General features: G+C 38.8%; 1 protein-coding gene across 1 annotated transcript in view; it reads right to left on the reverse strand.

Moving 5' to 3' along the window:
• The window catches only part of SLC28A3 (solute carrier family 28 member 3), a 39066-nt gene extending 15181 nt beyond the window's left edge, over positions 1-23885 (reverse strand). Inside the window, exons 1-8 of the mRNA XM_042877491.1 lie at positions 23829-23885; positions 17416-17517; positions 13323-13405; positions 8710-8801; positions 7056-7245; positions 4947-5091; positions 3362-3475; positions 1866-1943 (exon numbers count right to left, since the gene is read on the reverse strand). Of these exons, the coding sequence (XP_042733425.1) occupies positions 1866-1943; positions 3362-3475; positions 4947-5091; positions 7056-7245; positions 8710-8801; positions 13323-13405; positions 17416-17517; positions 23829-23885 (861 nt within the window). The remainder of the gene's footprint in view (positions 1-1865; positions 1944-3361; positions 3476-4946; positions 5092-7055; positions 7246-8709; positions 8802-13322; positions 13406-17415; positions 17518-23828) is intronic.
• Between the last annotated feature and the right edge of the window lie 522 nt (positions 23886-24407).

Consider the following 24407-nt stretch of genomic DNA (forward strand, 5'->3'; position numbering starts at 1 on the left):
AAAACATTCAGAAAGTTCAGTCTCCTGTTTCTAGTACCTACCACATACTTTTAGATAGGCAAGATTTAACTGATGAAGAAATGTAATGAGTACCCTGAAAAAGCCAGTAACTTCTATGTACAGTTTGTAACAAAGAGCTAGAAGTCTAGGCTTAGAAATCTAGCTACCTTGCTTGAAGCAGTTACAGGTATCACGAAAGATCACTAGGTTGGTCAAACAGGACTTGCCCTTGGTGAAGCCATGATAACTTTCCCGCACCACCTCCCTGCTTTACACCTGCCTTAGCAGAGCTCCCAGGAGGATCTACTCCATTGCATTTTCCAGCACAGAGGTGAGACTGACGAATCAGTAGTTCCCAGGGTCATCTTTATTATTCTTCTTAAAAATGTGTGTGATGTTGCCTTTTTTCCAATCACTGGGGACTTGACCTGAATGCCACAACTTTTCAGATATTTTGAGAGTGGTGGCTTGGTGACTACACCAGCCAATTCCATCGGGATACTGGGATGCATCTCACTGAGACCCATAAACTTGTGGATATTCAGTCCCTCCTGGACTTGGCTTTTCTGGTTGAATTATCTGTAAAAGTCGTTCTTGTTGGCATCCCTTGGAAAGCTTAGATCAAGCTAAACTCTGTCTTTCCTAACCCCATCCCTACACGCCAGCCTAGCAGCTTCCTTATACTCTTCCCACAGTACATTCCCGTTTCCACTGCCTGTGTATTTGCTTGCTGTTCAGTTTGATCAGCAGGTCCTGGTTCAGCCATGCCAGTCTCTTGCTTTCCTTTCCTAATTTGTTACCCCATATAATATATTAAAATATGATTTCTATTTCTTGTTGAAATGCTTCCCTACAGCCCTTTCTTCCTCCCCCCTCCTCCCCCAAATTGTTACGAATATTTGTAGTAAAAACATTTTTAATTACTTTTAAGAAGTGATAGAGCTCATTGTGAAAAATGTAAGAATATCCTGCTTTGATATCTCCAGGTAAGAAAGAAGATAAAAGCTGTGTAAATCCATAATTAGATGTCTAAAGTGCTAGACAGAGAAATGGCCCCTATCAGAATCCTGATACACTTAGTGTGTTTTTGTTGTGTTGTTATTTTGAACATATAAATGCTCTTGATTCCAAACTAAGCATGTGCCATGACAGGAACTATGTGTGGTAACAAAGCCAGGCAGAACACTGACACATGTAATGGAGCAGAGTGCACTTGAGCTGTATTTCAGCATTTTCCCAACAAATTCTAAGGGAGAGATGGAGAATCTGGGGATCACGCTATTGGCAGACGTGAATCCTGCAGTATTCCCTGCTTCTGCATGGGCACCTTTTCCTTGGTATGAAAATACACCTAGGCTTTCCACTTCTAAATAGGCAATGTCTGTCACTTAGTGGTCTATACAGCAATTCAGGATATGACAGTATAGCACAGTATAGAACCTTGTGCAGACATGAGGAAGGTAGGAAGGAGATGATGTTTCTTTAAAGTGGAAAGGACATCTTTCACCAGATTAGACTGCCCAGGGCCCTATCCAACCTGACCTCCCTATGGATAGGGCATTCACATACTCTCTGAGCAGCCTGTGCCTTGCCATGCTCTTAGTAAAGATTTTTTCCCTTACATCTAACAGGAATCTATACTGTTTTAACTTAAAGCCATTACTACATGATCTCTAACTACAGTCCATTATATATGAGACTCCCAGATCTTATATGCAGAATAAAATATGGAAGCGTTTGCCTCTTAGCTGATCTCTCAGGTTACTACACTCTTATAGTAAGACATATAATGCATATATTTCCCAAACATTCTGTTCCTTTCTGTGACCTAACTTCCCATACTGTACTTATAAAAGCTACCTTACCTTAAAAGCAAAGAAATGATCTGTGTATTTTTCACCGAAGACAAACTTAGCACCTGTGTCAGAGTACTCCAGAAAAGTCTACACACAGAATAAAATGAAATTAGTAATAGGCTCTGTGTCATCAACAAAAAGCATACCAATATTGCTAGATTTGTTGCAGCAATTTTGTGCAGTTCAAGGATCTTGTGCTATGCTATTTATGGGTCAAGGCTTAACTGAGCTGCATCAGTTAGGGGTTTCTGCTCTGTTCTGCCACAAGTGCATACTATTCCCAACTGTGTAAATGAACAGCACAGGACAAGTTTTCCTGCTTTACTAAGAGGAGAATGTATTTTTTAATCCTGATACTGTGGTATTCTACACTCCCAATGTAAATACGTACAATAAATGATACTGTTTGAAAGGGAGATTTGATGGTTGAGGTAATCAGTTGTAAAAAGAACAGTCAAAAGCTGACATAAAAGAAGATTTTACTTTTTAATTCTGGTATTGTGATTCATTCTTATATTCCTGACACCAACATGTGCTATCACTGATAAAATGTAAAATGGAGATGTAAATGGCTAGTTACAATGACAGTGGCCATAAGCCACATGGAGCTAATGAGAGGGGGCACTAGATGTGCTTCAGTGGGAACTGAAAGGGAAGGCTGAGAATCCAATGACAAAACCCAGGTAACTTCTGTTGCTTGCAGGGTAGCAGCAAATGGACGTCAGATGTGTGCCTCCACTCCTGTGCAGAGAGTACATTCTGCCCTGTCTTACTTCAAAGGCACTTAATTATCTGTACTGTGAAGAACTGATGCATAAATAGTAACTCTGTGATGAAAAGTCTGAATGTCCTTCAGTGAGTACTCTCTAGTCTGATTTTTGGATTTTTCTTATTTAGTACTTTGCAACAGCGAGCTTTTTAAAACCTTTGTGTCTGCAGACTACCTTTACAGATACCTATGATCCTGTCCCCCTCTAGAGATCTCTTACTGTTTGCAGTGACCTGGTTTGCTTTGTCCCAGAGGTGGATTCTTCTACTTGTTCCTTACTTTCTTATATGTTGTGGTAAGTCTTACAAGCCCCTGGAACTACAACTGTTCTGAAGATAGTGGTTTTTCAGGCTTGCTAAATCTCAAAGCTTTTCAGCATGTCAAGATTTTTAGAGGGATATTTTGGTGTTGGACCAAGTGTTAGTATTTCCATGAGGGAACTAGGATAAAAGCAATATTGCATTTGGAGGGTTGCAAGATATGATTTTATCCCAAGGAAGGTGAAGACATTAACAAACTCTGGTCAGTATTTATCAACCTGTTGCACGTGGTCTTGTGGTATCTCGGTGAGACAAAAGAGAAGACTGAATGTAGGTTGTCAGTTACTATTCAGAACTCAGTTTTCCTCATGAGGGAAAAACATCTAGGGGCAAATAGATTGTTGCACTGCCTGTTAGGTAAGAGCCTCAAAACAGAAAATGACATCAGAAATAAACAGTTATGTCCAGTAGCTTACCTGGATCTGAATGCCTAGCCAGTTAAATATATCAAACCCCAGTTTTGTCCTCAGGATAAGAACCCCAAGAATAAACTGCATTACTATTCCTGAAAACACTGGTCTCCAAGCAACCTAGATGGACAGGAAAGTAAAAATGGTGAAACTTCTTGTTGTTTAATATGTAACAATATAGTTCAGATGTTTCTTAATATAATGCTTAATGGATTGTTTGGCTAGTCTGCAGGGTAGCAGCAGCTGCCAAAGCAAGGGTCTTAGAGCATAAGTCGCTCCTAATGGGAGAACTTTGGGGTGTGGCTATATCTATCTGAGATAAGTGCTGAAAATCTGGTTATATAAGTGTGAACATGCCCATTTCACCAACACAGATTGCAAGCAAGCAAGTAATAATAAAAGGAGAGACAGTTCTTCCTGTGTTACAGTTTAAAGTTGAAATAAACAGACATGATGGCAGCAGACAAGTGATACTTTGACAGGGTTCTTCCTGTCTCTCTCTTTCTTTATCCTCCTCCCTCCCTCCCTCCCTCCCTCTCCATGTTTTTTTTGTTGTTGTTGTTGTTTCTTTTTTTTCCCTTTTTTTTTTAAAACTGGAATCATCATCCAAAAAGAAATAACTAAGGTGATTTTTTAATAAAAAAACATTATTTCTACACAGACTTTATCATATGTTTGAGTAATTGCAGCTGTATATTTGTCTTCTCCAGCTTGTATACTTGGGAGCTACTTAGTGCTAGCTATTGCTAGTCATGCGACACAGTCAACCACAGGAAAAGCCGAGTCTGTATTTGAATGGCCCCTCTTTGCTACACACACAGATTTCTGCTCTGCTGCCTCAGGAAAACTTCATTTTATTTCGTGAAAACTGCATCTGATAATTAACAAATTGCTGAGATGGCTCTTGTTAATTCATTCAGTTGGTATTTTAATAATATGAACCAATTAAGTGTAACCAGGACCCGTTGGACAGCACAAAGTTTTTTGGAAGCTGAGGTGGGAGTTGCCATGGCTTTTGTGATATCACAGTGGTGCAGAGAATTATGGTGGAAATCTCAGTTGGAAAATTAACGTAAATGGCATCAGGGAGCCTGTAACAATTTGTTAGTGAAATCTGTGGGACTGAGCTTGGCATTTGCAATGGAAATGAAATTGATGAGAGTACAAGAGCTCCAGTTCATGCAGTGTGCTTTAACATGACAAGAATGTACACTGTCACTATAACCCGACATTCTGGAAGCTGTGGTAAGCCTGCTGTGGATGAGAGGCAAAGAGCAACCTGCTCAGGCTTGCATTCACGCTCTGGAAGCAAAAGCGTTCCCACCCACAGCTCTGCTGGTACAAAGGACAGGAAATGGCCTCCCGAACAATTAAGAGACAGTTGCTCATACAGCCCCATGAATGTTTCCCAAGATGTCAGAGCAAAATGGCTTTCCTCCAAAGTGAAACACATCACTGTACTCTGACAAGCTTAAATTCTGGTTTTAATGAGTTTTCTTTTACTGTTACTGAACTTAGCCCTAAACAGGGAAACAGTTTTTGAGACATTAAACTTAAAATAAGAAAGATCCAAAATAGATTAAATACTCACTCTTGTTGGATACTTGGAGAATATAAACATCAAGAGAATATACATCACAAGCCCACCAAAGGAGATCAGCTGGTGGGATCCTTGTCTTGCTGTGTCAAAGATGAGCCAGAAAATGATAGCTACAATAACAACTGCACACACTACCCTGCAAGATAAAAAAGTGTCAGGCATGACATTGTGGAGGAGTTCAGAGATTCCTTCCCTCCTATCTGTCCCTGACATTTACGTCTCTGTGAAAAAGATCTCTGAACACAAGTATTAAGCTGAAACATTTAGTTGTACAAAAGCAGTATTAAGCTGAAACATTTAGTTGTACAAAAGCAGGAACCTGTTTTAGTGCTGCTCTCACTGCTACACTCCTCGGTGTCAACCAGAAGTGTCTTGCACCTGTGCTCCCAGAGGAGTGATGAACACTCAGTAAAATACAAGTGACTAGGCATTGTTTCTACTAAGTGAAATGTGAAAATATGCCCTCCTTTCCTACTCCATTCTCTTTTTCCTTTATGTCTTCCCCATTGACTAATTTGTTGGATCTGGGCGGGAGCTTCATTTCAAACTGCCTTGTGCACAGAAAATACACAGCATTAAAGAGCAGGCTGCAAACCGCTTACTTCTTTCCAACTGACTGTAGCCTGTTTAGAAAAACAACTTTTAGTCACAGCGATTACATGACAAAAGCAACGTATCCATCAATCTCCACTAACAAGGAACTATGCACAGTTTCCTTATTAGGGCAACTATCCTAACAACAGTCTGAAAGATAGGGGAATACAGCATATAGCTTACAGAGGGGAAAACTAAACACAGTTCAATTTATTTCATATTGATTATGTCCAACTGCTGTTCCACTGATTGGAGTGGTATTTAAATAAATTTACCTATGTAAATTTCTTTTTTTGACCTAAAACACAAGTACTACAGGCTAGCTTCACAAAATTGTCTCCTGCAATGCTGAATAGCACCTTCTGCACGTGAGAGACTTTCTTTCTCTTGGTGATCTGTGATCCACAGTTAACCACTTAACCTGGAACATGCTGTTTAAAGATTGCAGCCTGCCTAATTCAGCATTTACTGCCTCTGAGTTGTTCCATCTACCCACCAAGACTCTCCAGCGCTTTCTGTTCCTTCCCCTGCCAAATTGCCTAACATAGGTTTTCGGGTGCAGCTGCTCCCTGATGTGACTCAAGAGAAAAAGGACCAAAATCTTTGTAGCATTTTTCTTTGAAATTTATTCTCCTGGGGCAAACCAATTAAAAATCTTAAGAAAAAGACTAATTCATCATTATTTTGCGAGCCTGCAATGATTCCTTCTTACAGCTCTGTCTCCCTCTGAGATGAGGTGATGCAGCCGAGAATGAAGGATATTGCACAATTTTTTTTTATTTTAAAGACATTTCACTTGGTCTTTGGAATCTCAGTCTGCCTCCTTTCATCCCTCGTTTTTCCAGGAATAAGTTAAATACTCCTGATAGTTGTTAAGAAGTATTTGGAATAAAAATCTTCCATATGTAAGTATCTGCAGGTTATCTACCAGATAAATGTTTACCACTCCAAATAAGATTGTATGATGTTATTACAACATCAAATGTGGCTGCTATGATTTGACTTTTGAAGATTAAATCAGAAAGGCTCTTAGCTCATTTCTGTGGGGATTTGTGAACAAGTAGTGCTTCAATAACACATTTCGGTATTTAATAGTCTACTAAAGTTAGAATTAAGGTGATTTTTGTTGTTGTTTTTCACAAAATTCACAGTTCTCTGAGCAGCTGACAATGGCATTTCTGGCTTGTAGAATGAATACAGAAGGCTATGGCATTCCTGAACTTCTCTGGACATATGCTTCCACAGCAACAAACCCGACATACCTCAATTTGAAGACTTTTTTACTCTTTCTGCTAAGATTTTTATACCTAGCTTTTGCATTGTGATGTTAAGGATGTTTCTAACATGTCTTAACTGGAAGTAATTTATTAGTCTGTGTATACTATCTAATAATGTTTTACTTTTTATGATTAATCTATCTTTCTTTGTTTATGGTCCTTAAGCTTAAAAAAAGCCGTAAAAGTAAACTAACACTTTGTTCTTTTGTAAGTAGTCGTTCATATTTACCATTTTAGCCAAAACCACTGTTTCTCCAAGTATCTTTCTCCAGGGGAAAAAAATGCAGCAATTCTGTCTTCATACTTTGCTACTAAAAAATCCCAGCAGATGAGGAAGATGGCTAGGACAGTAATGATGAAGAGTGGCAAGGCTCTCTGAAAATTCAAGCTGCAGGCTGCAGTAACTGCTGCCAAATAAGCTGCCAAGAAACAAAATTATACATGTCAGTTATGTCTTGTCTCTTTATAGAGAGAATCAAATATTAAATTCAGTGATAAGAGCATGGGCTAAAGTCAGGTCTGAGCTTAGCTTTGAGTGCTTTGAGTGCTTTTCTGACTCTTATTTTAGATACTGAGAAATTCTGCTTTCACGGATATTGTTGTTACTTATGCTCATTGATATAAAATGTACTGCTGGAAATGGTGGAATTGTTCTTGGCTTTCTTCTGTGGAAGCAGAATATGTATGCTTTCACCAAGTCAAATTCATATCAAATATATCCATCACTTGAGAAAATAAAACCATCTGCACAAATGCTTTATCCTATATTAAAAACAGTGAATTAAGAAAAATTGATCTTTCTTTCGCAAGAGGGTGAGTTTATCCAATAAGATCAGAACAAATGTGTAGAAACATTTGCCAATTTTCTGATTTGATGGGCCTCTGAAATAATTGGAAAACTTAAAAGTAGTTTATCTATTTCATAAAGTAGCAATGAAATAATCTGTCATTTGGTACTTTCATTGCCAATGAAATTTTCAATGCTTTTAAATAATAAACTAATTTTGTCTATGGCAAGTAAGAAAGAACTACTGATTTTCGTTAGGCAAGCTGTTTTTCACAGAATTAACATGTAAATCCCTGACAATCTTAGACCTCACCTCCTTTCTTGAGCCAAGATGCACTTACACTATTACAAAGATGAGCTGATGCTAGGAGGACAGGATATTCACTATGCAATAGTCTTTCTTATACCCACTTTATATTATGCTGATGCTTATCTCATAGACATGTTGTAGGTCTACGTGTTCTCAGTAAGTGTTCAAGTAGAAAGAAAGATCTCTAATAGAAACTTGGTGAAGTGGAAACAAACCAATCTACTGGATAACTAGGAAAGCAACAAGCAGGAATATTTGAATTACTTTGCAGTGCATGCTGACATACATCAGAACATTTTCTATAGAAAACATTTGCTGTTGCTATTGCATGACGTAGGTCAGAACAAAAAACTTTCATTTCCTGCGGAGGTAAGTCTCATCCAGGTTAGTCCATGATTCTTTCTGGGTGATTTCATGGTTTTGAGCATGTTTCTGACATTGTAATTTAATTGCAAGCCACATGGACTGGGCTAGAAATTGATTAGACACAGAGACTAAACTAACCCTTATGCTCTAAGTAATAGATAGTCAAAGATAAAACATACTGAAGGAGCACTGTAGCAAGGCCTGTGCTCTTGTTATGTTTGGAAACGAGCAAAGGTTTGCACTTCAGAGCTTTCCCTAGGACTAAGTTCATTTTAACCTCATTTCAAATGCATTTTTAAGGGAGTCAGGAGTAGTTGTTAGAGCTTCTTTGTGTGTGTCAGATGTAAGACAAGCACAGTTTACAACCTCATACAGGTAAATAAATAAAGGTTCACCAACACTGGGTGTAAAATACTGTACCTGTTATTAAAATTCTGCACATCACATACTTAATTCTGGTTCTATATTTCTTGCAAAAAATGCAGGCTTTATCATATTTCTTTTCTAAAAGCCTAGGAAAACATAAAAAACAAACAGAACAGAAACTTGAGCTGCAAATAAAAAAGTAGTTTCCACAGAATTAACAGTTTAAATTGACTACTGGAGTAAATTTATCTACTGGAATGTTTTTAACTGGAGTAAAATCTGAATTTGGATCCATGAGTGCTAAGGAAAATCATTTTGATGTCTGCTAAGATTGTTGATTATTTTTCTGCTTTGACAACTAAAAAGGAAAATCCAGCAGTTTATCTAACAGGCCAGTCCAGCAGGTATCTACATGTCGGACCAAAGTTAGCAGGCCAGTTCTGCCAGCTCTAATTCTGTGAGGAACTCTGTTTACAAGGTTGGTGCAAACTAGATAAAGATTCAGTGCCCATTACTAGACCCACAGAGATTGTTAGTACAGTCAGTCTATCACTGCTACATAGAGTGGCAGTTTTGCTATTGTTGTGAAGGCCCAACGTTAGAGGAGAATTTCCTAGGAAAATTTGACAGTAAGAGTTTGTCTCAAGACTTGTAGCTTCCACCTGCACTTTTGCATTTGTGGATGCAAAATAATCAATACAAAGCAAAAATCTTACTATAGTGTGCACAGATGCTTCTTGACTTTAAAATTTGTTACTTACCTATGTCGCTCTGGAAGTAATGCCTGTCATTTATTTCCATGGAAACTACAACAGCTACAAAGAGCACAATAAATCTTTTTGATAGAGCAAATTCTCAGCTACAAAGCCCTGTTTTTCAACATGGTCACCACCATCATCCATGCATTTAACCAATGATGAACAAGTCTGTGTGCTTTGCTTGTAAAAATCTGCATGGCTATCCGGCTATTCTCAACACTGTCATCACCGCTGAAATGCATCACCCATTGCCTCACTGTGCTTACATCCACTGTTTGGTCTCTGTACACAGCAAGCATCATTGACTGCTAGTGGTTTCGATTTTTTTTGTATGTAGGAATTCAGTTCCACATCTTTGCTCCATCAGCACTTCCCTGTCAGATGCCATTTTCTCACACTGCCTCCCTGCTGCAATCAGTCACGTGGCAACAAAAGGTAACAGAATATTGGTGGGAAGGTTCAGCCTCTACTACCATGTCACCAACACCCCCCTGCAATGTTGTGGGCCAACATAAAGAAGTAGGAAGCATTACTTTTTGGGAGTAGCCCTTGTACACCAATGTTTCATCTAAGACTCTTCAGTTCACGGGAGGTAAAATGATTTCTAATATTGAATACGTTTTTCTAGTGTCTGTTCTTTTCTCATTTTACTAGTGGTAACACAAAATGATTTCACTAGGAAGGCTGAGATTTAGGAAAACAGCATTTTAGATGATAATTCTGCACAGATTTCTGATGTGAAATATGCCGATGATGTTGGTGTATTTTAGTTACAAAAGCTGTAGCTAAATAAATCCCTTAGTATTGCTCAAACTGAAAGGGAAATTACAGCTACAGTTTATGTTCTTGTAAAGTCATGTCTCACACCCTTGCAGTCTATCAAAGCAACAATATGTTTAGAGCTGCTAATTGTCCAGACTGTATGTGTTGAAAAACCAGATGCATCTGGAGTCAGATACATGCTGACATTCAGCATGAATACCCTGCTTTTCTGCCCTACTGCATTTGTACTCAGAACAGCAGAGAAGTAACGTTCTTCGTTAGTTCAAAAAGTAACAGGATCTCTGAGAAATCTTGATTGCTTTTGATATTCCAGTTGTTTTTTATTTTTTATTTTTTCTTCCTAGGAATTCCTCTTGCCTTACAGATCACAGTCCTTTGCTTTTACTTGTTAGAAAATTAGGTTATCCACTCAATCTCAACAGTGAGATTAGATTCAAGATTAGATACAAGAGAAGAAATAAAAGGAGAAATGAAAGACAGATGCACAAACAATCCAGAGTGACTTTATCAAATTTATTGTTCATCCACCACCAACATAAAAAGGAAAAAAATAATAGCTTTGATTTGGAACTATGTATTATGAGTCTTTTGGGATTTTAAATCACTACTTAATATTACAACTCCTTGTAATTTCTTATTTAATCTAACATCTTTCCCTATCTTGTTATTTTATCTGTTTAGTGATTATCACTTTGATACCAGTATATCTTAAATATTTCAACATGTATGTTATAAATATACAGCTCTGTTTCTGAAAGGTAGCAGAAGAAAATAGTCTCCCTTATGATGTTTGGTTATCTTGCTAAGTAAACACTGTTTGCTGAAGACTATTGATTTATACTGCAGCACATTGCTGACGGCTTTTACTTAACTGTAGATGTTGAAAAAGCAAATGTATTTTAAGCATACTTAAATGAGAGCTTTAATGTAATACATTTTTGCATACCAACTCTATTACTGCTTGCATTTTACAACTTAGAAATCCTTGTTCTGATCTGCATGTGCTCTGTGAGTGAATGTGCTCACACTTACTGTTATCCACAATCTGATGTTTCAGAGGTTTTGTGTCTCAAATCACAGTCTGTTTGATGCCATTTTTTGAAAGAAATCAATGATGCATTCAAAATTAAGGGACACTTTGTGAACACTCCTTTTAAGCAGATAAAATTAAAACATTAGATCACATTATGGCACTGCCCAACAGTATAGGGCAAGCCATAGCCTGAATATAATTAGAATAGAGCAAAGTGTTCTTCAGCTTCCAGCCTGCAAAGAAGCTCTCACTGCCCAAGGCATGATACCAGATATTGCTGGAAGAACAAGATAGCCTAGAGAATGATAAGGCCCTGTGAATTAAAAGCTACTTAGCTCTTGGCTCTCTGTAGGAGTACAAAAATGAGTGACAAATATGGAACTTTACCACTGCCCAAGTGCCTATCTGGACAGAATGCCTTCCAGTCCAATGAACCTCTGGACCTGGGTCTGAGGGAAGACAGACACTACTAATCTTGTTCATGTACCAACACTTATTGTGTAATTAGATAATTTTGGAATATGTGTTGGGTACATGTCACTGACATTTGATCTATCAAATCTCAGCTTTTTTTTGTAAAGAACACTGAAAATATTTAACTATGAAATGTTCTCTGTAGAACAGAGAAGAGAAATGAGAGAAAATTTAAAGACTTTAAGGACATCTAGAGACTGTTGCTGGCTCTTTAAAGCAGCATTTTAATGATACAGTGGCATCAGAAAGCCTAATCACAGTAAGAAGTCTTGGAAGTTCTGTATGTACAGCTCAAAAGCATGAATGATCACAATTACTGCTACAGTATATAACTGTACCGTTTGTTCAGGCATGAGATCATTTCAAGTTGTTCAGTCTGAGTTAGAAAAGCTCCTGTTTGGAACATCCAGCAAGTCAGTACCTAGAATCAGCTGATAAAAACAGAGACTCAAAGCTGAAATGGCATGATGTATATTAAGGTGGAGAAATGTAAGTTAGCAGAAAAATTACAGCATGATTTCTATGAGGTTTTAAACAAAGCATCAGTCTGGTGGAAAAATATTAAGATATAAATTACTATTTTAAGTCTTCTATCTCACTTTTTTAGATGTCTTACATGAGATTTATAGTTCTCATAAGGATACTAACCTGCAAATAATTATGAGTGTGTACTTTTGTGTAGACTTAGTAACACTGCATGAGAGGCAAAAATGCTGCTAAAGCAAAATGATATATATATTTTTTGTCTATTCTACTCTCAACTTGCGGTGGGGTAACCAGATATGTAAAATGAAGAACAATGTTGAATCTTTGACATTCTGCAAGAGTTCACTGTTTAAGGCCTTTCTTTTAAAAAGCCCCTTTCAGAAATATTGGAAATGTAATTTCCAGGGCATCCACAGCTTCTCTGGGCAGCCTGTTCCAGCACCTCACCACTCTTTCAGTAAAAGGACTTCCCCAACATCCAATTTAAATCTCCCCCCCTTTAGTTTAAAACTATTCCCCCTTGCCCTGTTATCATCTACCCCTGCAAAAACTTGATTTCCCTCCTGTTTATAATCTCGCTTAAAATATTGGAAGGGCACAATGAGGTCTCCCCACAGCTTCTTATTTTTCTGGCCGAACAAGCCCATTTCCCTCAACCTGTCTTCATAGGAGAGGTGCTCCAGCCTTTGGACAACCTTTGTGGCCCTCCTCTGGACTCTTACCAACAGCTCTACGTCTTTCCTGTGTTGGAGGCTCCAGAACTGGATGCAGTACGTCAGCTGGAGCCCCACACGGGCAGAATAGAGGGGGACAATCACCTCATTTGTTCTTCTGACTGCCTCTGTTCTGATGGAACCGAGGATGTCACTGGCTTTCTGGGATACAAACACACACTGCTGGCTCAATTTGTGAGGTTTTATAATTATAATTCCACACGTATTTTGGCTGAAAGGTAAAGTGATTTTAAAAACAATGTGTTTTTGTATTACTCAAATCGTGATACAAAGGTCTGCACTGCACAAGGGTATGGCAGCAACGATATGAGCTCTTGCTCCAGAAGCTGGAACACTGGCAGCTGACTGCTTAGGCTGCTATGAAGTGAGTGGATTATTTGTCCATCCAGAAGACATTACCCTTTTAAGCGTAGTTTCTCATCACCCGCTGAGTCATGTTTGTTTTCATGCAGATCATTCTCAATGTTGATGAATTCATCCTCCTGGAAAACAGATCAGTACCAACACTGTCAAAGGGATGCATACTTGTTAAGTAACGAAAAAGCAGAGATCCCCCCAGGCAGATGGCTGAAACAGTCACAAGACTTCCCTGTTCTGCACTGGGTACACAGCTACAGTTGTCCTGTCTGCCACCAACACTGTGATAACTAGCAGGCAAATGAGGTAGTTAATCTGTGACTGTCAACTCATGACTGTTTTGAGTTACAAACTTTCTCAAGACTTCCACATGATTTTGAAAGAGAAGATAAAGGAAAAAAAACCCACCTTCCAGTGTTATCTGGAGCTAAAGAGGCACTCATATAAAGCAGCTGTGCATACCTACTAAACAGTGAATGTTACAGGTGGGGATTGTATAACTGCCTACGCACCAACTCACTCAGCACTTACGAGCACAGTGTGATCTTGTCCACAGGGACACATCCAGTATATGCACCTTTCCCTTCCTGCTGGCTGTGCTGTGCTCCTGGCACAGCCTGTGGGCAGAGCATGGGCTGGCACTGGTCCTGTGGACAGGAGGGCAGGGAGCTGGATTCATATGGTTTGTAAAAACAGGTGCTTGTGCTGACACTTTGCCTTCACCCAGAAGCATATGTCACTACAGCCAGCGGGCTTAGCATGAAATCCAGAATCTCCTTCTGTTTCATAGCTGGATCTTCCCTTGTCAGAGAAATTCTGATGTTTCCTCCTGTACTTCATCGCTCGTTTTAAATTTCTTATTTTACCTTGTACTATATATGCAGTCTAACAAGGCAATTTTTTATCAGAAACACTATGAAGCTCCTCTTTTCATCTCATTTTATGCACTTGCATGTTCTGGTTAGTTTCCATTTCTCTGCCAAAATGGCAGGGAGCTTTGTTCCAGTGCTGCAGCATGCACTCAGCTCTGTCACACTCGGTGGCTATCCTCACGGTGTCTGGGAGGCATGTGGCTTCTCAGATGCCTCTGGAACTGGCTCAGTGCCACTCAGAGGCCCACCAGGTGCCCATACCTCCTGTATGTACCTTGGTGCTCATGGCAGGGACTAAGGCAGGATTGGCACCCAGGCATATTTGCTGCTGGGACTCCTTGGCATCCAAAGTCAGCACAGCAACTGAATGGCCTAGCTGCCCTCCTGAATTTTAACACCCAGCCTGAGCAACGTGACAGGTCACGTGCTCCATGGTATCTGGAAACTCCCACAATGGCAAACCTGTTTTTCTGGGTATGTACTGGCCTGTACTGGGCAGTGTGCTATATACTGCAGGGAGGAAATGTCCCTACAGGACTGGCCTGTGAGTGAGTTCAACTTTTCTGTGTCACAAATATTTATAGCAGCTTTGTTCCCCAAGCTGCCTCTTGTATATCAGAGTATATCCTGAAGCATGACCCTGCTTTCAGAATGGCTCTTCTGCCCATGCTGGGATCTTGCCATTCTACTGACAGTTCTGGTGAGCTCTCCATTAGCATCTGGCTAGAAAATCTCATGGGCAAAGCTGGCAAAGGATGGACATGTAGCCAGTGATTAAAATGGCACGTAGGAGACATGGAGGTGCTCCAGTCCCCTGATCATCTTTGTGGCTCTCTTCTGGACCCTCTCCAACAGCTCCCTGTCTTTTTTGTACTGGGGGTTCCACACTTGGACGCAGTACTCCAGATGGGGCCTCACAAGAGCAGAGGAGAGGGGGACAATCACCTCCCTGTCCCTGCTGGCCACCCCTCTTCTGATGGAGCTCAGGGTATCATTAGCTTTCAGAGCCACAAGGGCACACTGCTGGCTCATTTTAAGCTTCTCATCCATCAAGACCCCCAGATTCCTCTCTGCAGGGCTGCTCTCAAAGACCGCTCCTTCTAGTCTGTATGGATGCCTGGGATTCCTTTGGCCCAAGTGCAAAACTCTGCACTTTGCTGTGTTGAACCTCATCAGGTTCACCCGGGCCCACCTTTCAAACCTCCTGATGTCCCTCTGAATGGCATCCCTTCCACCGCACCACTCAGCTTGGTGTTGTCAGCAAACTTGCTGAGGGTGCACTCGATTCCGACATCGATGTCATTAAAAAAGATTAAAACGGTTAAAGAGCACCGGTCCCAAGACAGACCCCTGGGGGACGCTGCTTGTTACCGGCCTCCACCTGGACACGGAGCCATTGATGACCACCTTCTGTCTGCGGCCTTTCAACCAGTTTCTTATCCATCGAGTGACCCACCCATCAAATCCACATCCCTCCAATTTGGAGATAAATATTATCTAATGAAAGATGGGCTGTGTGGGCAACATTTTCCCAGCAATTATGCCACTGTAGCAGTTGTTAAACAGTGGTTCACTTCCATTGCTGCAGGTATTTACAAGCACAGCATGCAGACTCTTGTTCATTACTGGCAAAATGCATAGCTAATGATCATGTCTATGTTGAGAAATAGTGTTTTGTAGTTTAGCATTTCCTTTATCAAATATATTTACTGTGCACTTTGTAGCTGTTGTAGTTTCCATGGAAATTAGCAGAATCATAGAATCACCAAGGTTGGAAAAGACCTCCACGATCATCCAGTCCAACCATCTACCTAGCACTAGTAGGTATTTCCTCACTAAACCATGTCGTTCCTCACTAAATCATGTCGTCCCATGTTTCTTGAACACTTCCAGGGACAGTGACTCAAGGATCTGATCAAATATGTACATTTTTAGGCTCATATGACTTCCAACATTCTGCACGTGCCTAAAACTTCCCATTTTTTCTGTGGTCTGTTAGTGGGTCTGAAGACTGACACTCTTCAAGTGCTACTGCATAAATAGAAGGTATCACTTTCAGAGTAACTTACAGAAACCAAACTTTCATTGACTGCCACTACTTCTCTTGGTTTTAAAATTTCCAACAATTCTGAAAGTTCTTTTATTCCATTCTTTGCATTCTTTCCTTCTTGATGACTTTTTGAAGAGGCAGATACAGACATTGCCTACCACATTCCTAGGATGTCACATCCCAGTTTCCAGGTCTATGTATCAGAATAATGTGCGTGATCCCTTCCATCATTACAAATTTAGAATCACTTCAGCTTTGAGAGGCAGGAGGAAAGCAGAGTCATTTCTTTGGCAATTTCTGCCTCTGTTTATATGCAAAACTCATTGAAAGAAAGAGAGGAACATCCAACACCAAATAAGCTCTATTTCTTTTATGTAGTTTCAGATCCTACCATCATACTTATTAAATAGACATGATTACAAAACAGGAATGTATGTATACATATATATACATAAAGTATTTATCAAGAATTCAAGACAATGGGTTATTTTTATTTTATTTTATTTTATTTTATTTTATTTTATTTTATTTTTTGTATGGGTGTGAAAATAGATGACATTAGAAAATATCCACTTTTGGAAAAAAAAGTTTTGTGTAAAAATGATTCCTACCTTCATAGTTAGCTACTCACTATGTGGATTTAGACAAACTGACAGTAAAAAAAAATTAAAATAGTTATGTTTATGAAATCATTTGTATTGTTTTTGTACTTTATTCTTTTCTTTCTCTCTTCGGTCAGTCACAAGCCAGAGCTGTTGCCTCCAGATTGTGTTTTTTTCTGAAATATTCCCTGTTTTGGATCCATAGATATATGATAATATCTGTGACCTGACTGAAAGACAGCATTAATCACAAATAATGTTCCCAGGTCCTCTGTTTTCAACTTTTCAGTAGAAAATACTTCTGTGTCAAGTCCTTATCAACAATATTTCCTCTGAACACCATTTCTGATACCTGTTTTGCATCTTGCATGAAGCTACGGCGATACTAGAAAACTAAATTTTTCAGAATCCTATTCTTAAGTGTTCTGTTAATTTTCTGTGGTTTTTTTTTCCTTAATATATTTCAGAGAACAAAATTGGCCTCCCTGTTAGCTTACAAATATCTGTCTTAGACATAACAGCCTCTCACATGGAATTTGCTGCCAATGGATTTACATCAGGCTTCTAAAAACTGTGGGTTTTTTTCCAAAAGAAAAAGGCTAGAAGCATACCTGATTAGTATGTACGTTTTTCTCATGTTGTGAATTCTCGATTCTCTGTAAATTGTCTTGAAGATCTTCCTTATTTACAATGTCAATGTCTTCATTGTCATTCTGGGGTACAAGAAGACCAAAAATGGTGTCAATTCGTATCAAAAGCAAAACCCTTTCTTATGTCAAATGAGAGCTGATTTATTCTATGATTCCTGAGCTTCCATGTTTCACTTTAGTACAGAAGAGCCCAAAACTCAGTACTCGAAATGCATGTACTCTTGTCCTTGTACTTCTACATAAAGCTGTGTTGATCACAAACACAACTCAGTGTCAGTCTGCTGTTTTCTTGACCTAAAGCAGCATTTTCTACTCTTTGCCTCAGAACTTGCTTAACACACTAACAAAGATGTGTCCATTCTTCCCATTACAACAAAATGACTTATTTGGGTGTTAATGGCCCAGGCTGTTAGAGTCTTTTTTTTCAAGACAGTGCTTTTTATTAATGCATGCATGGCATATGTGTACAATATTTTAACATGTATTTCAATTGCTTCTGGAATAAAACTCAGGAGTGTTTTTAAAGGCAGTAGTTAGCTTTATTACACTCACTCTCTGTGGTATGCTTTTTATTAGTGTGTGCTAATTGGCTGTACTTTTCTGCCACTTGTAACAAGTTCCACTATTTCTACATATTTCTATTTTGAAGCCAAGTTTTCTTGTTTCCCTCTTTCTTTTTCTTTCCATCTTTCTCTCTCCTTTTTTCTTCCTTTCCCCCTGCCCCCATTTCTTCCTACAAAACAGACATTTCAGCGTGTTCTATTCTATGATGCATGTCATTAATATGGTAAGAAACAGCATATTACCTACATTTAGTCTTCTAAGAAAATAAACGTTTTCAGATGAACAATACAAAATAACCTTAATCATAGTGCATTATGATAAAGGCAAAAATGAATAATTCTTCTATATAAATTAATTTTGCCTTTTAGCAGAAACGTGAGTTTAAAAGCACCCAGAACACATTACAGTAATGTGTTCTTCTTAAAGATTGTCTAACTTCACAGAAGTGTCAGTAAAAGTGTTTCTAGAACTGAGAAAAGAGAAAGGCATCACAAAAGCTGTCTCTGTGGCCTCGATAAACCAAAAGCCAATACACAATTTCCATTCCCTGTCTTAAGAAAAGACTAGCTTTACATCCCCTTCGAAGAGTGATGTTTCTTTTTGACAGAGAGCCTCTGTTACTTGTCTGTCTTCTGACTATGCTGCCTTATACATTTCCTATAGCTAGTCCCGCAGTCCATGCTTAAAGCCTCTACTGAACATTCCCTACAGCTCAAAAAAAGTAAAAGCAATGCTTAACTGTGGGAATTAAATTTAATATATGAGAAATTCTACATAGAATAGTGAAGTTGAACTGATCCAGTTCTATAATTAATAAGCACAAAGAACGATGTTCTCCCTGAAGATTTCAGTGCTTGTTACTGAGAGCAAGAAAAGGCAGTGATTTCTTAGGATTTTTGCTCAAGAACACGTGAAAAACAGAAAGTATGTTGATTGCTGCCTTCAGACAAGTTGCACAGAATAATTTGTGTTGTTTGTCTGTCTAGAAGTTGCTTTGTACAACCCTGTTCTCAACCACATTGGTTATGTAAGAGTTTCATTTTTAGAGTGATTAAAATATATGAATGTATGAGCAATATGGAGGATGACATTGTTGCTGAAACTCTTAATAATCTGCACATTGAATGATAGCAATGTATTATTTTCTACAAGCATAAGAAGTGCTCACTTCAACGGATCACACCATGTTCCTGGCATATTCCAAATTTAGTAGGAACTGATTAATCACTATTGATAGCAAGATTAAGTCAGAGAGGTTTAGTAAAAGACTAAGAACAGTCTTTGAATGAGTGCCATGAAACAGAGCATTTTTAATGTATTGGCAAATAATCATCTTTCCACCTTTCCATTTAAAATTTTCTTATCCTATTTGGTGAAAAACATGTTGTTTTAACCTTATTTTACCCTAGACCTTGAAGAAAAATAATTTATCAAATTTCTCATCAGAATAGCAATATTCAGGTGACAAGAAAACCCCACCATATCCCTTTCTTGGGGGGGGGGGGGGGGGCCCCACTTATTCAGAGTATTTTTGAGTTTACTGAAGAAAATCTTCCACTAAATATCAATGTTTGTGTTTATCAACAGCTATTATAGATTGCTGCCTGAGCACCCATCACAAACAAGCATCTGCTTTATTTGCCCATCTACTTCCCTAGTAAAGTCTACAGAATAAAACATTGTAACAGAAAACAGGAGAAAGTGCCAAGCTAATTCTGAATTTACTCAGTATACAGTGACACAAGGAAGCAGGAAGTTAAAAACAAGTTACCGTAAGTTGAATGTGAAATTCCTCTTTCTGATAGCATACATGGAAAAGGTTACAGATTCGATCAATTTACTTTGAATAGTATCAAATATGACCAATATCACAGAAATTCCACATTCTGCTGAACCTTCCTGATTGGAGTTTCTTATTTATAGAATGCTTGATTAAATAGCAAAAGCACGGATTCGTCTTTTACTTCTACGCAGGGAGCTCTTTCAGGGTCAGCATTCTGTTCGTCAGAAGAGCTATTCGCTCACCAAGCCTTTTCAATAGCTACATTCTTTGAGCTCCCTTCCTATCTTCTTGAGTTTCGGAGGAGAGCGCTTCCCAGAAAGATCTCAAAGAAACTCACTTTCGGTTGCTCTTTTAACAGCTGCGCCCACTCCAGATGGTTTTCCACCCTACCAGTTAGTGATTACAACAGATTGGCTGTCAGTGCGTCCAAGGCACTTGCTTTAACTATTTTGCATTTAAATGTGGGTCATTGAATTAGCTTTTGAGATTAGAATCAGAGTGCTTATGGAACTCAGCGCTTTTGTGTATCTCTTTTGAAATCCTTCAGAAGCAAATGTTTTTATTTGGATTAGATGGATTTCATAGATTGTTTTCGGTAAATCGAAACGAAAACACCTACTTTACAGCTCAAACCTTCGCTATTCTTTTAGCATTCAGTGCTATTTAAGACCATTCCCCTGGGCTTTCCCTCCCACTGCCCCCGCGAACTCTTTTTGATTAGCCAGAGTCCCCACTTTGGAAGACAGAAAATAAATCTTAAATACGGAGGGGAAACATTTCTAATTAGTAATCACAGTGTTCACGTGTTGAAATGGGTTGTAAATTAAGCTCATCGACCTCTGAGTATGTTAGGGTTTTATTTAAAACGCTCAAGTTGTCTGCCGTGAGTGGGGCAGTTGAATGGCATCTTGAAATGCTGGATGAACAAGTTATAGATTGGCACAAGTGGCAGTAATTAAAAAGAAATAGAATAATTAAGTGTATGAGAAAGAGAAAGCAAAATCTAGAAAAAGTGAGAGGGGAGAACATCTCCACATTCTTGAGAAGATGACAAGGTGTGTATGACCATTCTAGTTGTGGCATTGTGGCACTGCAGTAAACACAAACAAAAAGAGTATGACAAGGACCAAAATCCTAAAAACTTTACCTGAGCACAAAAGATCGTAGAGGTATGACCAACTTTCACTATTTCCTGTAAGGAACAGAGCAGCATATCACAGTAGGCTAACTTCTAAGTATTTGTTGTTAAAATAAACATGGCTTTGAAAAGCAAGTTAGAAAATAGGAAAATATAATATACTTTCCTGCCTGAGTCTGATGGTGGTATACAGTACAATGCCTTCATAATTTCCAGTAAAATTTCAACAATGTCCATGAAATGGAAATATTTAATATACTCTTTACTAACCAAAGACATAAAAATTCAGGAAACTCTGGAGAATAGCAGTAAATACAGAGATAAATAGAAGGCATTTTTAAAGCTATATTATAAGGATATATGCTTGAATGGAATGGATTATGAAAACTGCCTATGTCATGGAAGTACCGATGTCCTTATGCAGCATCAATAAAAGGCTGGTATAAGAGGGATCTTTCCTCGGGTAAGCTTCTTGAAAGCATGATGTACAAGGCTACAGAAACCGGTTCTGACTGCTTAATGCGTCTTAACACCATCAGTCAAAGACCAGTGAACAATAAATATTTACTGGCTGCAATCTGCTCTTTGCATTGTGTTTAGTTTATGTTTTAACAGCTCCAAGTTCCTCCATGAGTCAGTGTTGGTTTTTTTGTTTGTTTGTTTGTTTGTTTTTTTTTTTTTTTTTTTTTTTTTTGTCTCACCTACCATTTCTTTGTACGAGCCTGCTCTTGAAGTTCTTTGAGGGATTTATGGCTCTTTGTTTAACGTCATCATTAGCAGAGATCCAAATCATCAGAACTAATTAAATAAAACATTTGCATCTTAAGTGTAGAATGAACACAAACTAGATATATAAAATCTAAGTTTTAAGGTTACTGTTAGCATTTCCAGGTTTATCAGTGGGAAATCCTTAGGGCAGCAAACCTAATCTAGTGAGAGGTGTTCCTGCCTATAGCAAGAGGGTTGGAACTAGGTCCCTTCCAGTCCAAACCATTCTGTGAATCTATGATGATGATGATCCTCCAACTGGTGCTATCAGAAAAGTAAACTGACTCAGGCTGAAAGCAAGGGATACAATAGTGTTTCTGTATGTTATGACATTATTGTGGATAATAATGTGGATAATAAATAATAAAGAGTAGTTACCTATTTCCTTCTCTGTCTTCTTTTCCTCAGAGTGAGTTATGTGTTGAGTCAGAGATAAACAGCATAAATATAAACATTTACTCCTTTTGGTGTCCCAAATGAAGAGGAAAAAAACACCAACAAGAACAAAAACCCCCAAACCACTAGAAAACCTGACTCAAGGCCCAGGATTCACTAATGGATGGTCTCAATAGCTCGGCACTTGGATAATGTAAATCAGAGATTTCCAGGCTCTTGCAAAGTTCTGCTGTGATGAGTATGGGAGGCACCTGGATTACTTGTGCATTGCTCTGATGGGGAAGCTGCACAAAGCAAGAGATTTACCAAAGTCACTCTTCTATATTCCACAAAGACTGCTGAGGAATGTAGTGATAAGGGGTTCGGGAAGATTAAGAGCACTTGGCACTGAGCTTCTGCACCTATGGAGATACTCCTCCATAGGTTTGTTAGCACAGATTTTGGAAGCTGGTTCAGGCCCCTGTTTTTTTGTGAAAATGAAGCCAGAATTATGCTCTCTCTTACCTCAACCATTTAAACTGAGAGACACTCAAGTTCACATTGCTCATCTACCTGCTCTGAAGCAGAGATGCTATGAGAGCACTGTAATTAGCCAGGAGAATGCCCTGACTGCCAGGCTATCATGTTTTAAGAGTTATCACTCTCCTCTTACAGGAGAGAGACAGCAGTCCCACTTACTGTGAATTATTAACTACTGATGGGAGTAGGGACTTGCCCCTAGCTCCCTTACATTCCAGATATTCCTCAACTGGCACATTATCAAATCAACCTCTTGTGTGTGTGTATCATATAGCCCAGTGAATATTTATTAGTATAAAATGCTTGTATGTCACTGGTGCTACATCATATTTAGCATCTGCAAATATTCTTCTGTATTGGATGGTGCTGGCTGATATTAATGCCCACAGCATGCTGCCCTTCTTATTAGCTGGGCTCTGCGACAGTGCAAGGATTGGAAGCTTCAGGGAAAGAGCAAGGAGTATTTTGTCATTGGAGCACTCTTAAGAGACACAACTTTTTCCTTGTCTGTTCTACTCCCAGAAACAAAGGACAGTGAATTGGCCTGGCTGTGGATTCACAAGTTTCTGTTTGTTCCCACTCTGATATTCCTATGACAGTGCAAGGATGCCAAGCACTGAGAAACAATAACTAACACTAAATACTGTTATTTTGTGCTTCAGCTTCTGAAATCTACATTTTTAAAATGGCTGCTAACATTCCTTTGTCCACATGATATGCAGAACCTTCTGTGTTGACTCCTTACCTCCATTCTGCATTCTTCTCTGGAGCAAAACATACAATTACACTTATCTTACATGTGGAAGAAAGTTATGCCCTGCTCTGATTATAGGAATATTTTTTTCATATTACTAATGTACATTGCTTTGCTGTCTGCTCATAACACTGATCTTTTCAATACAAGTGTAAATCAGGCATCCTCAGGAAAAAAGCAGCACTAGTATAAGAGGAAAACTGGATGAGTTAGTTGTGAGACCTGTCAGCTTATCAAATATTACAAAGTCAGAAGACTTCTCAAAGATACCAATATACCAGGTAATGGAGGGAGCAAGAGAAGTCTGTGTCAATTATAGCTCTGCCTTTTTGTATAAAAGCCATATATTTTGGCAAGATATCTGTGCAAAGCATGTAGAGTGTTCAGGGACTGATGTAAGCTTTATTCATTGTTCTAAGTTTTCCCGACAGAACAAAGGAAACCTTGCTTACCTGGAAGGTCAAATTGTGTACTCCTGAGTGATCACGATTGGTCTCCTTCAGCTCCATGTGCCTAGGATGGACACGAGAGTTTTGGATGAGTGTTGAAATCTACTTGTAGCACAGGGCAACAGCAGTCAGCATCTGGTTAATCCATCCACAAGGTCTGTGACTACCTCTTGAAGACTAATCAAATGGAGGGATTCTCAGGTTGCACTTGCTCACTTCTTGCTCCACCTTCTCTCTCCCTTGGACAGCCTCTTTTGGCTGGTGTGGGAGACTGAATTCAGTGTTTCTTGAGAAAGGAAGGAAGGATTTCTTCATGCTCTGAAAGGTAGATGTCTCTCTGGCATGTCATGTAATCACATGGAGTCTGGCTTGGGGTAGCAAATAGTGAATGGAAAATTTTCTCCACCCTGATCTTTATGACGTCAGTACAGTTTTTGTCTTGGGTTTTTTTTTTTTTTTTTTAACAGCTATTTTGAATCATCATTTCTGTGAGGTTGTCATGATTCTATTTTCATAGTTATTAAATATTTGATCTACAAGAGAAACAACAACAAATAGAATCTCAAACCTTCAACAGATACA

Source organism: Lagopus leucura, unplaced genomic scaffold (assembly GCF_019238085.1).
Source record: "Lagopus leucura isolate 7727_CA_CO unplaced genomic scaffold, USGS_WTPT01 Super-Scaffold_100018, whole genome shotgun sequence".
In the NCBI taxonomy this organism is placed as follows: Eukaryota; Metazoa; Chordata; class Aves; order Galliformes; family Phasianidae; genus Lagopus; species Lagopus leucura.